This window comes from Rhipicephalus microplus, chromosome 1 (assembly GCF_043290135.1).
Source record: "Rhipicephalus microplus isolate Deutch F79 chromosome 1, USDA_Rmic, whole genome shotgun sequence".
Classification (NCBI taxonomy): Eukaryota; Metazoa; Arthropoda; class Arachnida; order Ixodida; family Ixodidae; genus Rhipicephalus; species Rhipicephalus microplus.
Window position 1 is genome coordinate 114,742,728 of NC_134700.1, and position 16,003 is coordinate 114,758,730.

A 16,003-nucleotide genomic window follows, 5' to 3' on the forward strand; every position below is an offset into this window, starting at 1 on the left:
CTACCTCTTCCTCGGTTGCACTCTTGTCCATACGTTAACTCACCGGGCAAGTCTCACGGGCGACCTTTTTAAAGGAATTTGCTGTGACCTTCAGAATATAACCCAGTGTTTCGTGCCCTTTCAATTCATTTTCTCTTTCGTCTACTATATGTTGTTCAATTGTGACAGACTTCCTACTTAGCATTTTTAAGTGGCTCCAAAATAATTAATATAGGCATGTCCGACTTTCTTATGTGAATTTATGTCATCCAGTGTTCACTTTCACCTATACTGTCTGCCTCGACCAATTTCTGTGCAATGTTTTTTTTCTCCAAATCTATTTCCCATATTTAGGTAATTTTACCCTGTGGCCGCTCTCCATTTTCGCCTGTCTGTGCTCCTGTGACGCCTCACGTCGCTTCTCGTTAGCTTCTCAGATTTCTTTGTTTCATCGTCTTTTAGGCTTTCTGTTTCCTTTCCAGCAATTATTTTTCTTCTTTTTTTCTATCTCCCTCGTCATTACATGTAACAGCCCACTATTCTCCCAGTGTTTGCCCGGTAGTTTTCATATTCGTCCTCGACGTTTGCGGCAATATTTGTTATTTGTGTGACATTTAAATTCGAGCTTCCAAACCTTGACTCTATGTCCTTATTGTCTGTTTTTATATTCCATTTGTGATGTTGTGTGTGAATGATAACTAAGCAAGCTGTTAATGCCTTCCTCATCTACTCCCATTTCTCTAAGTTTCCCATGCATTCCCTCTGTCATAAGACAATAATGAATGCTCGATTGCTAGTGTCTGACTTACCACGTAATCTGCCCCTCACACTTTGGCCCCGCATTCACTATCTCAATACTATGTTGCTCGCATAGACCTAGCAATAAGATGTTATTGGTGTGTGAGTTTCCGTCAAGTTCTCGTTTTTGAGCATTCGTGTCTCCTAGAAGGATTTCGGTGCCATGACCAAATTCTTTGATATCGGTACCTATGCAATTACTTAACTACGAATTCATTTCCTTGCAGTTGTTCCCCGTCCACAAGTATGCTACACATAGCCAAGTTTTCTTTCCCCCTACTGTGCCCGAGACCCAGAGGTGCTCTGAACACGTTTTATTCACTCTATTATAATTGGATTTGCTATAAATTGACATTCCAACCCCCCCCCCCCCTTTTCCTTCTGAACTGCTCCTGTTGCATCCTTCGCAAGCATAAACCAGAATTTGTGGTGCCACTTCCAAATTTCTAAGGTGTGTTTTTGTAACTGCAGACACACCTGTTTGTTCTCTTATTGACCGCTCCTCAATCTCTTAATATTTTGCCGTTTTTTTCTGCCATCCTGCATGGTGATGTGACTACGTTTCTCCCTTACTTTACCTTTTCTGGTGGTTTTTCTATACCACCTCTGAAAGATTCCCCTGGTTGCTTTCCTCGTTCCTAGCTACCTTGGACAGCGAAGGGCCCATGTGCCCCCTCCTCCACCCCCCCCCCCCAAAAAAAAGATGCAGCGCGTCCTGCAAGTTGCCAACCCACCTAATGACCTAGCCTCCGATCGAAGCGAATTCTGTCTCGTTGAAAACCATCCCACCTATACACTTCTGCATATTTTCACTACCTCAAAGCGTTTATCTCGGCTCATCTGCCATATCTCTTTGTTTGCGTTGACAACCACTCTTCGCAGGTTGCCGTCCCGCACCGATTCCTCCAGTATCGTGCATACCACTCTCTGTACCTGAGGGGAAATAATGCGCATGTCATCGATCCTTTTTGCCAATGTGGTTGCTAGTCCTGCTGATTCTTCATTCAAGACATTGTTTAGGCCACGTGCAATTATCACGAGGATTCGTACCTTAGCTTTCGTTGTGAGTTTTGCACTTGCTTACGTCATCAATGCTGGCAACTTATGTCCTGGGAATGTCCCTATTGAAACCCTGTTGTCGCCCCTTACCTTCCCTTTCATTTCTTCTGCGCATCGATTTAAACTTGAGTCCCTAGTGATTATCACGTGCTGTGACTTTTCTGCTGGAGGGCCCCGCACCCAGAGGTTACGTGCGCTCGTAACGCTGGCTGCTTTGTCTCCTAACACCCCACCACTGCTTAGCTGAAGCTGGGTCTTGTGACCGTTGAACATTTTTAACCTGTTTTTTCTGAGCCTGTTTCGCCTTTGTTCTCCGCCGATCTGGTTGCAGGTACCCTACAGTTTTCTTCATTGGCTGCTTCTTTGTAATCTTGCCCACCTACGCTAGTGCCTCTTCGGCTGACCTAAGCCTTTCTAATCTCATAACCCTCGTTTTTCCTCACTCTGTCACCTATGCGCTATCCCGCTGTACGATTCTCATCATCAGTTCACCCTGGGTAACCACCATTTTCCTCATTTTCTCCTCGACCTTACATTGCCTACGTTTGGCGTGAGCCCTATCAGCTTGGGTGGTGGTGCGTCATCAAGCAAGCATTGATGGGATCACGGGAGAGGCGACTGAGCCGGTGATCAGAGACGTACACACTGGAAACACTGGTATACACGTCGGCTACCACCGCCGCACAAACCACGAGCAATAGAAGCTTGCATGCTAAGCACCTAAAAACATGAAAAATTAGTATACATGTCTGCGACAACATACATGTCTGTATACATGCGGGTCCGGCAGCGGCATGATGTGCAGTCACTACAGTGTCTTCTGCTTCATTTTGCAGATTGCCGCCAGTCTGGGAAACCACTATCTCCACTTGCATGCCCCTTCCAAAAGCCACCTTTGATCTTAAGCAAGGCTAGCAAATTAAAAGGAACGGATATCTTCATCAACGAGGATTTTTCAGTCAGGGTTCGACAAATCCGCAAGGAACTATGGCAACACTCTGCTGACCTACGAAAAGTAGCCAAAAAGTACGACTACAGTACGATCAGTTAGTAATTGACAGTGTTCGCTACGTCTGGGACAACGTCACAAAGTCAGTTATTAAAGCGTCTAGCAATCGTGTTCCCCGTAGCAATGAATGACATTCCGGAAGCCAGCGTAAATTAGTGCTGCTGAACGTAAATGCTCGCAGTTTGGTGACTAAGACTGTAGATTTTAATTGGCTCATCCAAACTTACGCCCCATCACTAATTTGTGTTACTGAGACATGGTTAAATAACACTATTTCTGAGGCTGAATTCCTACCCCCGGGTTTCTCGGTGCTACGTAAAGACAGAGAGGACAGCCGCGGTGGCGGTGTCGCCATCTTCTTAAAGAATAGTTTGAAGTTCTATCCATTACCCGACCTTCCCGCGTCAGAATCTTTATGGTGCAAAATCAGCGTTGGGGAGAAAATAACCGTATTAGGCGTAATTTACCGGCCTCCTGGTACTGACCACGTTGTTTTTCCTGCTATTAGTGAATTTATATTGAAAAACAGGCTTCACAAATTTAAACTGATTTTATGTGGTGATTATAATGTACCGCATGTTGACTGGAATTTACTCTTACCCACTGGTCGCGATAGGGCACTCAGTGAAGCTTTAGTTGACCTTGTTGTGTCGTTTGATCTTACCCAAGTAGTTGATGTTCCTACGCGGGAAAATGCAATTTTAGACCTTGTATTCTTGAATGAGGCTGTTCAGCAGAATGGATTTGAATGTGAAGCAGTGAATGGGGTATCTGACCACAAGGCAGTCCTTCTTAGCTTGAATGTTGCCTGTGAACCCAAACTTCCGACGTACAAAACGGTTCTGGATTTTACCCACGCGGACGACAATTCAATTCTTGCAGTTCTAGCAGCGTCTTTTGATGATTTCTTGTTCAATAGCAACCAATGTCATGTGGACTTGTTAGTTGATCAGTTTTATAAGATTGTTGAACACTGCATACACACATATGTCCCACAGAAGTGCCTAAAACGAAACCCTCGGCATCCTTGGCTAAACAGAGAAATTATTCAGCTTACTCGGCGAATAAAGCGACTTCGAAGGCATCGTAACACTCTCCTAAATAACCAGCACTTATTGAACTCTCTGAAAACAGAGCTAAGAAAAAAAATGCATGCTGCCCGCAAATTCTACTATGAAAGTTCGTTAACAACCTTTATGAAAAACGACCCATCTAAATTCTGGAAAACTCTTAATCCTGCAGGCCCGACATCTTCCTTACTTATTGTGAACGAGCAGCCCTCTTCGGATTCTTTAGCTATCTCGGAAGCGTTCAATGGTTATTTCAAATCAGTGTTTAGTACAGATGATGGAACCAGTCCCGCTTTCGGTCTTGACAATACATTGCCTGCCTTCCCAGAACTACAGATTAGTTACGCTGGAGTTGTCAATCTCCTACTGAACATCGACACAAATAAGAGTGCCGGCGCTGATAACATCCCTAACACATTTTGAAAACGTTACGCTGAATGGAATGCGAGGTATTTAACAGTCATTTTTTCAGAGATTCCTTGAAACAGGAATTGTACCGCAGATTTGGAAAAATGCAAAAGTTGTTCCGGTGTTCAAATCTGGCGACAAACAAGTAATTCCAAACTATCGACCTATTTCATTAATCTGCACCTGCTGTAAAATTCTAGAACACATTATTCAGAAACATGTAGTCACATATTTAACTGCAAACAACCTCCTCTCCCAAAATCAACATGGCTTTCGTGCAGGATTTTCAACAGTCACGCAGTTGCTGGGGTTTACGCATGACGTCGCTTCGACTTTAAACGATCGTGGTCAAGTGGACGCCATTTTTATTGACTACTCGAAAGCGTTTGACACTGTTTGCCACAATAAACTCCTCCTCAAATTAAAAGCCTTTCTGCGCGGCGCTCACGGCATTCGCTTGTTATCTTGGCTTTCAGATTACCTAAATTTAAGGCAGCAGTTTGTCGCGTTTAACAATTCGCATTCGTCATCCCTCCCTGTCACATTAAGTGTGCCGCAGGGCTCGGTCCTTGGGCCTCTTCTTTTCCTAATTTATCTCAACGATGTTGTCGAAATAACAAAAAATACAAAGGTCAAACTCCGTCTATACGCCGACGACTGTGTCCTCTATTCTTGTATTAGTACCTCCCGTGACCAAATACAGTTAAATAATGTTTTTTCTTCTTTCCGTACCTGGAGCTCAACGTGGCAAATGGCACTAAACCTTAACAAAACGGTAAGCATGACATTCACAAACAAGAAGGAACCCCTACGTTTTTCCTATGGCCAGAACATGAAGCATGCCAACGAATACAAGTATCTTGGCGTAACATTCTCACCGAACTTAAAATGGCATAAACATATAAACCTAATCTGCTCGAAAGCGCTCCGAAAATTGGGCTTCTTGAAGCGAACGTTAAAAGATGCAACTCACGAATGCAAACTAACAGCATACAAATCCCTGATACGGCCTGTTCTTGAATACGCCTCCGTTGTGTGGTCACCTCACTGCGCATGCGACATAGCACACTTGGAAGGTGTTCAAAAAAAAGCAATAAGATTCATATATCACCGTTATGATCACAATTTTTCGCCTTCGTCACACGCTGTACGTCTATCACTCAAATCACTTGAACACAGACGTACTTGCGAGCGTATCGGCACTTTACATAAAATCGTGAACAAGATAATCACCATTGACATGCCCTTTTCCTTTGCCAACTCTGTTGCAAACACTCGCAGGTCAAACCCCATTAACATCAAACCCTTCATGCCATTTGTAGATTGTTTTAGGTTTTCATTTTTTCCTTTCACAGTGGAATTGTGGAATAATCTGGATGTTTCTCTTCGAAAGTTGCCTACCAATAGTTTTTTGAATGAACTACCAAACCATGTGTTTTGTTAGTTTAGTGTGTATTCACTGTTATGGACCCACTCCTGCAATGTCTCGAACTGTGAGACAGCAGTATTTGTAAATAAATAAAAAATAAAAAGAAAGCTGGCGCACGTTTTCATTTATGGTTTGTCAGTGTCGCGGAAACATAACGAACACCTCTGAGTGATTGCTAGTGAATTGCTTGATGTCAAGAATCATACTTGTAGTCATATTTGCGCCGTGAGAGCGCGGAACCAGATGCACAACGACTTCTGACCAGTAGTATACCCTTCCTCATTGTAGTACGCTTTTACCCAACTTACATAGCACTGCGGCAAAAGTTACTTAAGGAGTGCTGTGCTCCCGATAGATGAAGGCCAGAAAATTTTAGTACAGCTGTCTTTTATTTTGCTGTCTTTCTTAACGCAGAATGATTGCTGGCGATAAGTTTACTCGGTAGGCTTGCTCCAAATGGGGCCCCTGCTGTGAAAATCGAAAAGTTGGCAGAAGTGCGCGTCTCCAAAACTCATGCATGTGGACATTACAGGGTCTTGCTCCTTCGTCAAGAGCATTCCCTTTTTCAGCTCTCGTCCACATTTCATAAGGTGTCTGATTGAGAGGACACGGTTTGAATTGAAGTGGCAGGCACGTCCACACGCAGTGCATCATTGCTGTGCCAATCACAAAAGCACACATCGATGCGTATTGGAATAACTGCCATCTGTAAACTAAAGATGAAAACACGCGAGGTGTCTTCTTGATTCACATTCACAATTTCGGATAGGTTGACATCGAGTAACTCTATAGTCATGGATGACGCCACGCGCCGCTGATGGCCGATCTACGCCCGATCTTCACAAACAGGAAAACTTCGTGCGTTTGGACCCCGTGGGCCTCTGGACGATGGCGTGGTCCCACACCCTGTCAATACGGCCATGCCTCTGAGCGCGATGACATCAGCAGCCCGAGTCACCGTAAAAATCTGCAACGCCGGCTATTCAGACGAGAGGAAGACAAACTGGCAACGCGACGCGAGCGTATTTCCCGCTAGTATGCGGAAAGTACAGGCTGTATACCCTGCGCGGTAGCATGTGTTGGTGCCCCTCCGCAGTGGTGTAGTGGCTAAGGTACTCGGCTGATGATCTGCAGGATGTGAGACCGAATCCTGTTCGTGGCGCCTGCATTTTCGATAGAGGCGGAAATGATGTAAGCACGTGAGCTCAAACATCCGTTGGTGCCCCGCCGCAGTGGTGCAGTGGCTAAGGTACTCGGCTGATGATCCGCAGGATGTGGGACAGAATCCTGTTCGTGGCGCCTGCATTTTCGATAGAGGCGCAAATGATGTAAGCCCGTGAGCTCGGAAATGCATTGGTGCCCCGCCGCAGTGTTGTAGTGGCTAAGGTACTCGGCTGATGATCCGCTGGATGTGGGACAGAATCCTGTTCGTGGCGCCTGCATTTTCGATAGAGGCGCAAATCATGTAAGCCCGTGAGCTCGGACATGCGTTGGTGCCCTGCCGCAGTGGTGTAGTGGCTAAGGTACTCGGCTGATGATCCGCAGGATGTGGGACCGAATCCTGTTCGTGGCGTCTGCATTTTCGATAGAGGCGCAAATGTTGTAAGCCCGTGAGCTCAGACATGCGTTGGTGCCCCGCCACAGTGGTGTAGTGGCTAAGGTACTCGGCTGATGATGCGCAGGATGTGGGACCGAATCCTGTTCGTGGCGCCTGCATTTTCGATAGAGGCGCAAATGTTTTAAGCCCGTGAGCTCAGACTTGGGTGGATGTTAAAGAACACCAGATGGTCGAAACGTCTGGAGCCCTCCGCTATACGCCGTCTCTCATAATCATATGGCGGTTTTCGGTCGTTCAACCCCATATGTCAATCAAGCATAGGCTGGTGTCAAATGTCGCGAAGGAGGAACGGTTCGTAACAAGTGTACTCTATTACATTTGAGGGTAATAGACTTTGGCCACTACTGAAGAAAAAATTGTATCAAACCCCGAAAGTTGTACGAGCTGTGATAATATTATGAAGATTCCACTGTATTTTGTTTCTTAGTCAATGTGTTTAGCCTCACTTAATTCTCGGCCTACACTACGTGTGTTACTTCAGAAACAATTATTGTCTCTCTTCTTTTCATTACAGAAAAACTGGAAAGAAGACGTATGCTGGCGCTTTAGCGATTGCTTCCTTTCATTTATCAAACAACTCATGACAGATGAAGACGGAAAGTAAGTAATAAGTCCTGATAATTTTTGCAAATAGGCTTACTTTTTTGGTAATTCTGGTGCATGTCATGTTGTAATATTATTCGATTTGTTGAGAGAAATTTGCACTTCCTAGAAAGATTTTAAAGTAAAGTCTATTTTCAAACACGGCATGTGTCTACAACCAAGGTGTCTGAAGTGGGAATCGTAGCCTGCAGTCGTGAACCCTGCCTACGCACCGCAAAGCGATTACAACCAGCATTTTGAACGAACATCGATGCTTTATTCATTGAACTTCTGCCTGAGCAGGTACATTCTGTGCTTTTACAAAGTTTAACATAGCTATATTTCATGCGCTAGGGCAGTTGGGATGAACAAACATCTTCTACAGAAAGGGAAGCCGCCACAATAGCCAAGTGCCGGTGCTCACTTCTGAAGCAAGGGTTGTGGGTTCGATCCCGGAAATGACTTTCGCATTTTGAATGAGGCAAAATGCTGTGCTCTACGGTTTCAGTGTGCATCAAAGGAGGGCAGCATCGTCGTGATTCTGCGGACATCGACTATGACGCCTTCCATAGCCTCAGTTTTCTTGGGACATGGAATCCGATACGTGCACTATTTGTGACACTCGATTGCTTTTATCTTCACAATTCTAAGGAAAGAGCGGATGGGCCAAAGTAAAGCACACGTACCGCGCAAGCCCAGATTTTGTTGTTACGTACACACTGAATAACACGCTCAATAGCTATACATCACTGTCTTGGTAAGGGGAGATGCTTATTTCAAAACGTGTTTCGCTAATAGTACCGCTTATAATAATTTACTTCGTACATGAAGAACCGAACGGCAACAATTGGTTGAATACTGTAAAATGCGTCATACTTTGCGCTTGTTCAGGAGCCCGTGCATTCGGGGAATAAATTGACTGAGAAAAGTTATCACTGTTGTAGATGATGGGACCTTTGGTACAGATAGCACAGTGTTTTTCTTAGAGTGATTTCATATATGAACATTTTCCATGTGGTTCTTGTGATCACGCGCTAACATTAAAAATACCTGGTGTCTGGGAATCAACATATTTACAGAGCGCAAGACTACGAGTAGTTACAACGTAACTAGAGAAGAAGAGACAAAGACAGAAAGAGCGCTTACTTCAACTGAAAATTTATTAGCGAAAACTGTGGGAATATATGCTCGTGAAAGAACATCACCGCGCAATCGCGCAACCTATTGCATCACAGCAAGACAATCATCATCTCATTATATGGTTACAACGCCACAGCTCAGCGAAAATTCCCAATATATTGTGTCAAAGCCAGAAACTCGATTTATTTTTTAGTTAGTTAGAGCAAGCGAAGGCATGCTGATAAATCGATCACCCAGCACTTGCATTTCATTGGCCACCATAATTTCTCGTCTTAGCTGGTGACGGTGCTTGGCTACAACAGTGCTCTTTTTGAATTCAGGTCTGCAAAAATAATCTCTACTATGGACGCCCAAATGACCTTGCACAGCTGAGTATACATTGTAATGATGCTATTTTAAACACTCATTTACCAGCCCGTTTGCCCAACACATATATTGCCGCGTGACAACGGGAGCAAATAAACGACGGCTATCACACGTACCACGAATAGCCTTCTATGTCTGCAGAAGGCAGAAGGAGCTTGTTTGTCTCTTCTCTTGTGTCCCATTGGTTTGCGCTTCCAATTATTTCATTATGAACTTCTGTGTTTGATTGTGCAGCAGCTCCTTCATGTGGACTGGGCATTCACCCGTTTGCAGAGCACTAAACACTTTTCTGGGGCAGAGAAAACCACCTTCACATCAAACTTATCAGTTACGTCGTAACTACTCGTAGTCTTGCGCTGTGTAAATATGTTGATTCCCAATTACTAACTAGCCAAGCATCTGTCTCGCCATGGTATCTGGGACTCAATTTCATGCGATGCTGTCAGGTAGTCAAAGCCTATGCCGGATTTTTTAAGTTGAGACTAGCATTGCTCAGTGGTAGGACGTCTTCATGTATTTTGTTCACATTTTTTGTGCACGGCAGACTATCTATCTATCTATCTATCTATCTATCTATCTATCTATCTATCTATCTATCTATCTATCTATCTATCTATCTATCTATCTATCTATCTATCTATCTATCTATCTATCTATCTATCTATCTATCTATCTATCTATTTATCTATTTATCTATTTATCTATCTATTTATCTATCTATTTATCTATCTATTTATCTATCTATTTATCTATCTATTTATCTATCTATTTATCTATCTATTTATCTATTTATTTATCTATTTATTTATCTATTTATTTATTTATCTATTTATTTATTTATCTATTTATTTATCTATTTATCTATTTATCTATTTATCTATTTATCTATTTATCTATTTATTTATTTATTTATTTATTTATTTATTTATTTATTTATTTATTTATCTATTTATTTATTTATCTATTTATTTATTTATCTATTTATTTATTTATCTATTTATTTATCTATTTATTTATCTATTTATTTATTTATTTATTTATTTATTTATTTATTTATCTATCTATTTATCTATCTATTTATATGTATATATATCTATCTATTTATATGTATATATATCTATCTATTTATATGTATATATATCTATCTATATATGTATATTCGTCTGTCTGTGTATCTGTGTGTGTGTGTGTGTGTGTGTGTGCGTGGGTGTGTGCGTGCGCGCGCTGCTACGTCTGGGTGCTTTCGCGATCACCCCCTTAACTGGGGGTAAACCAACGTTAGTACGTGAGGGCAAGATGATTTTTGATTGAGACACGAAAGTCACAATCCTGTCGCATACATGCTCAAATACTTTTCGTCAGACGTGTGACACGTGGTCGCGGGTGGGCATATTTCTCAAGTATGCGAGTATGTGCCACCGGTGACTGGCAATTTAAATGTACCCAGGTACGGAGATTACAGACATTGGTAATTTTAATGCGTGAGCGTTAAGAAACAGTTGGCATCGGCAGTGTTGATCTGACGAATACAAACAATAAATATCAGCCTATTGCTTCCGGTGTTGTAATGTTCATGTTTCTGTCGGCATCCTTACGCTATTCTAAAGTTGTTCTATAAAATATATGTGGATGTTTAACGTCTCTGTGTACGTGCATTTGTACATATATTTGTCGCCGCTTCCTAAATATGAACATATCTTTATCACCACTTAAAAATTACAACGTAGTCGCATTCTATTTCAATTCTTCGCATTACATTCACTCCCAAAGTATATATTGTCACAGTACAACGCGAACAAAGCACAAGTACGCCTTGAGGCAGCGAAAGCATCGTGTTCTCAACAGCTGAGCCACAAGATCTTCTTTGTTCTCGCGTCAAGCCAGAGGCCCACTACCTGGTGTCCGCTAAATCCCCGCATCATCGTTTTTGTCCACATGTAGACACGGGTCATTTGCCTCCCTCTCAAAGAGCATCGACCCGATGCGAAGTCAATAATGCAGTTTTTGTTAAAGGATAAGTCTCACGCAATCACTCGCTGACGTAAGGCTTCATGCGCACTACGTGAACGAGTTCAGGATGGTGCTGGCGACGATTGGTACTACACGAATTGTCGGAAACAACTTCGTAAGTGACGTCGCTCAGTTGTCGCAGCACTCGGTATGGCCCAAAGTATCTTCTTAAGAGCTTTTCTGATAGTCCTCGTTTCCGTACGGGTGTCCAAATCCATACTTTGTCGCCAGTTTGATAGACAACTGCTCTGCGGTGAGAATTGTAGCGGCCTGCATCGTACTCTTGCTGCTGGCGGATCCGTAAACATGCCAGTTGTCTAGCTTCTTCCGCGCGTTCCGTAAACGTGTTGGCGTCTGGGTCGATGTCGTCACTTTCGTGCAGCAGCATCGCATCTAACATAGTTCGTCCTTCTCGTCCATGAACGAGGCTGAACGGGGTCATGCGGGTCGTTTCTTGCTTGGCCGTGTTGTACGCAAACGTTATGTATGGCAAGATTTCATCCCAATTTTTGTAATGTCTACGTACATCGAAAGCATGTCTTCAATGGTTTTGTTCAGACGCTCCGTCAGCCCGTTTGTTTGTGGGTGGTAGGCAGTGGTCTTACGATGCGTTGTTCCACTCAGCATCAGGACGTGATCCAAGAGAGCTGCCGTAAATGCGGTTCCTCTGTCTGTGATCACGACGATTGGTGCACCATGCCTCAGTACAATATTTTCGATGAAAAATCTTGCCACCTCCGCTGCTGTACCTCTCTGAATAGCTTTTGTCTCGGCATAACGGGTCAGATAATCCGTCGCGACGATAACCCAGCGGTTTCCTGCAGTGGAAATAGGAAGTGGGCCCAAAATGTCCATGCCTATCTGGTGGAATGGAGCTGTTGGGACCTGCACGGGTTGCAGTAGGCCAGCTGGTTTAGTCGGTGGTGACTTGCGTCGCTGGCAGTCGAGACAGGTACGAACGTGGAGCTTCACGGCTGTGGTTAATCTCGGTCAGTAATACCTTTGTTGTACTCTTGCCAACGTTCTCATGTAACCCAAATGGCCAGAGGTCACCTCGTTGTGGCATGCTTTGAGTATTTAGGTACGAAGGGCTGCTGGGATGACGAGCAGATAGGCGGATCCCGTCGACGAAAAGTTTCTTCTGTAGAATACCCTGCCCCGTAAACAAAACGATGACAAAACTCGTGCAAAAACTCTTGGCACCTTCTGAGATCTGGCATCCAAGTAGTTAATTAGGCCAAGCAACTCAGCGTCGTCATGTTGTTGCTGCGCAATGGCAGTCGTGTCGAGGACACCGAGAAATGGCGTTTCTTCCTCCTCAGGTAGGGTTGCCGACTCAATAAGTGAATGGGACAGAGAGTCAGCATTCATATGTCGCTTGCCTGACTTATGTACGACTACCATATCGAATTCTTGCAGTCTGAAACTCCTATGCGCTAATCGCCCAGTAGAGTCTTCAAGACTTGTTAACCAACACAGTGAGTGGTGGTCGCTAATTACTTTGAAGGGACGGCCATATAAATTCGGTTGGAATTTCATAACTGCCCATACCACGACGAGACATTCCTTCTCAGTCATGGAGTAATTACCCTCAGCACGTGTTAACATGCTGCTTGCATAAGCGACAACCCTTTCCGTGCCATCTTGCTGCTGCATAAGCACACCTCCCATACCAACATTGCTAGCGTCTGTGTGAAGCATCGTCGGGGCTTCTTCGTCGAAGTGGGCGAGCACAGGGGGCGTTTGGAGACGTTGACGCAGGTCATTAAAGGCAGCTTCCTGTTCTTCTTTCCACTCAAAGGCAACATCAACTCTTGTGAGACGAGTTAGTGGCGACGCGATGCGGGCGAAGTCTGCGATAAACCTGCGATAATAGGCACAAAGGCCTAGGAAGCGTCTGACAGCCTTCTTATTGGAGGGTACTGGGAACTGTGCGACGGCGGCAATTTTTCCAGGATCGGGCCGGACGCTTGCGTTGCTGACGACGTGACCGAGAAACTGAAGTTCGTGAAAACAGAAATGGCACTTTTCTGGTTTCAATGTTAGGCCCGCGAACCGTATGGCACGTAAAACAACTTCCAGCCTTTGATCGGCTGAGTTTTTTAGTTTAGCACATTGGAATTCTGTTAACCGTATGTTCACGTTTTTTTAAATGCCAATTTCAGTTTGTCTCAAGCGAAACAGATGACCACGAAGATGGCAAGACGTAAGCGGCCAGATAAATAGACGGATAGATGTAGGTATTCATTCATAGATAGATAGATGACTAGAAAAAAGTTACAGTGAATTTGGTACACCAAGAAAGGCTCCCATATTCGACCAGGTGCGCGTAGGCCGGTCCCGAAGCTTGTGCAATACCATGTCTAACGTGGCAGAAAAGGGCCGCGTTAGGCAAGATTCAAGCGCTTCACTTTCGAAAAAAAAAAACCAATTATAATCAAAAGAATGCTTGTGATAAGAATTTTTATGTTTGTGATATTTTCCTCCGTAATTGTCTGATCCTCCTCTTTTCTGATTCCCAGAACTGTGTACCTCTTTGAATACAAGTCAACATCTAAAGAAATCGTCTGCAGCCGCCTCACAGCTCCCGAAGAGAGATACCAGCCTTGGGGAGAGATACCAGATTTGTCTGAAGGCGATGAAAGTGGGCCCTCCAGCTGAGCGTCTCATCACCGCTCGAGTGGCGCATCTACAGTCGTTTCTTATGTTTTATCTTATCAAAGACCGAATGTTTTATATCGTGTGGTCATCGAGTATAGCTTTTACTGTTCTTGCTGCAGATGTATGGCTGCTATTATGTCACTGGACGCGCGAACTGTATATTGTTTTCGCAGTTTCGTAATTTTTAATATTTGAACTTGCAGTAAAATTCCAATTTCTAGCCCAGCGTTTTGTTGTGTGGCGACTGTCCTACTGCGGGAGCAGACCAGCCGCTAGCGATGACGGGAAGGGGAACATGGAACCACAGACAATGGTGCTTCAGGATGAAGGAGAATAGCCAAATACGATGCTGGATAAAGAGAAGCGTGACAACACTTTATTACATGGTTTCCATTACGCAATATTCACGACGACCGTCTATGCTGTGGATCTTTATGGAGCGTCCGTTCTCCCCAGTTCCCGAGATGGAGACGTAGTTTCAGAATGGTTAGATCAGTTGAGGCACACCACTTTTAAGGCTGCCGCCCACATGCGGCTATGTTAAGCCTTGCATCAATAACTCATTATTAAAAATTCTGTCTAGAAAGCGAAGGTTAATTATAGCAAATACTAAAACAAATAGCTCCTTGACTGCCACGTTGCAGCTGTTCACTTATATTTTCATTAATTTCGTTTATGTAGCGCATCATGGACTCGGCTACCTGCCTTACTAGGCCTGTGAATATTGTTGTTGCTGTTGTATATATGACGTTCGTGGAAATATCAGCAGTGTCAATCCTTGTAGTCGAATATAAAGCTCCAGAGTAGGATCATCTCCAAAGATATCAGAACCAACTTTGCAGCCTTCGACCTGCGTGGAGAAAAAAACATTATCAGGATGCACTTGCGTCCGAAAGTGGAATTGTTAAGCTGTGAGTTACCAGAGAGTTCAGTCCTTATCAAACCCATAATAAATGAAAGGAAGCAGGGTGGCAATGTAAGAAAAGCAACAAAGTTTTAGAATGGTCACACTCAGTGAAATGCCCAACAAGCGGGGTAAGCGCGAATGGTGGAAGTTTCTAATGTGTGGAAAGTGGAAGGTGCATTTTCATTTACGTATACTGGTTGGCAGGCTGTATGTACATACCTTGAGCAGAAACACAAACGTATGAATACCTTTGGCCATTCCTTACGAGCTCTAGACGAATTCGAGGTTTGTTTAGCTTCTCCAAAGATCCTAATTGTGTAATATATTTTGGGCTGTTTCGACTGGGCTTTAGCAGGGCCGCCTATTGTGGTAGATGGCCTGGGAGACAGCCTTTCAGCAAAAGTAGCCTTGGCACGGCGCATTGACAATCAAATTACAAGTTATGTGAGGTGTGTACTTACGCCCTTTAGTTTCATTCCTCAGGATAAAGTCCCGGTGTTATGAAGCTGCGCTTGTTGTGGTATATGCGTGAAAGCAATCACATATCACAAATAACATGCATTTTATCAACAAGCGTGGTGGAGGGGCGAAATATGGTGGATGAGTTGGTGCACAATCCCTTGACAACGCGAAAGGCAAAGCTAGTGGCTGCACAGTGACCAGTGCTGGGCAGTATCGAAGTTACATATGACTGATACACTTGTGTTTTAGATACCATTAAAAGACCCCGGACAACAAAATTGGTAACCCAACAGTCTGTGTTGTTGGAGAGTCCTACAGGAGGTGCTGCTTCCAACTTTTTATTAGGAACGAGCCTTGCCTATCTGATATATCAATTTCTTTCTTAAGGAAGGATGAGTGCTCAACTGAGTTACCCGCACCAATCGACATCTTCTCAGACGTAACGCAGACAGATGTAGGGTGTATAAGAAGTGTTCTAGAGCATGAACGCACCTCGCCGCCTGAT

General features: G+C 43.9%; 1 protein-coding gene across 1 annotated transcript in view; it reads left to right on the forward strand.

Moving 5' to 3' along the window:
• LOC119177899 (decapping and exoribonuclease protein) overlaps positions 1 to 14,349 on the forward strand; it is a 102,899-nt gene extending 88,550 nt beyond the window's left edge. The window contains exons 5-6 of the mRNA XM_037429086.2: positions 7,885 to 7,970; positions 13,991 to 14,349. Of these exons, the coding sequence (XP_037284983.2) occupies positions 7,885 to 7,970; positions 13,991 to 14,129 (225 nt within the window). The 3' untranslated portion in view covers positions 14,130 to 14,349. The remainder of the gene's footprint in view (positions 1 to 7,884; positions 7,971 to 13,990) is intronic.
• The last annotated feature ends 1,654 nt before the right edge of the window (positions 14,350 to 16,003 follow it).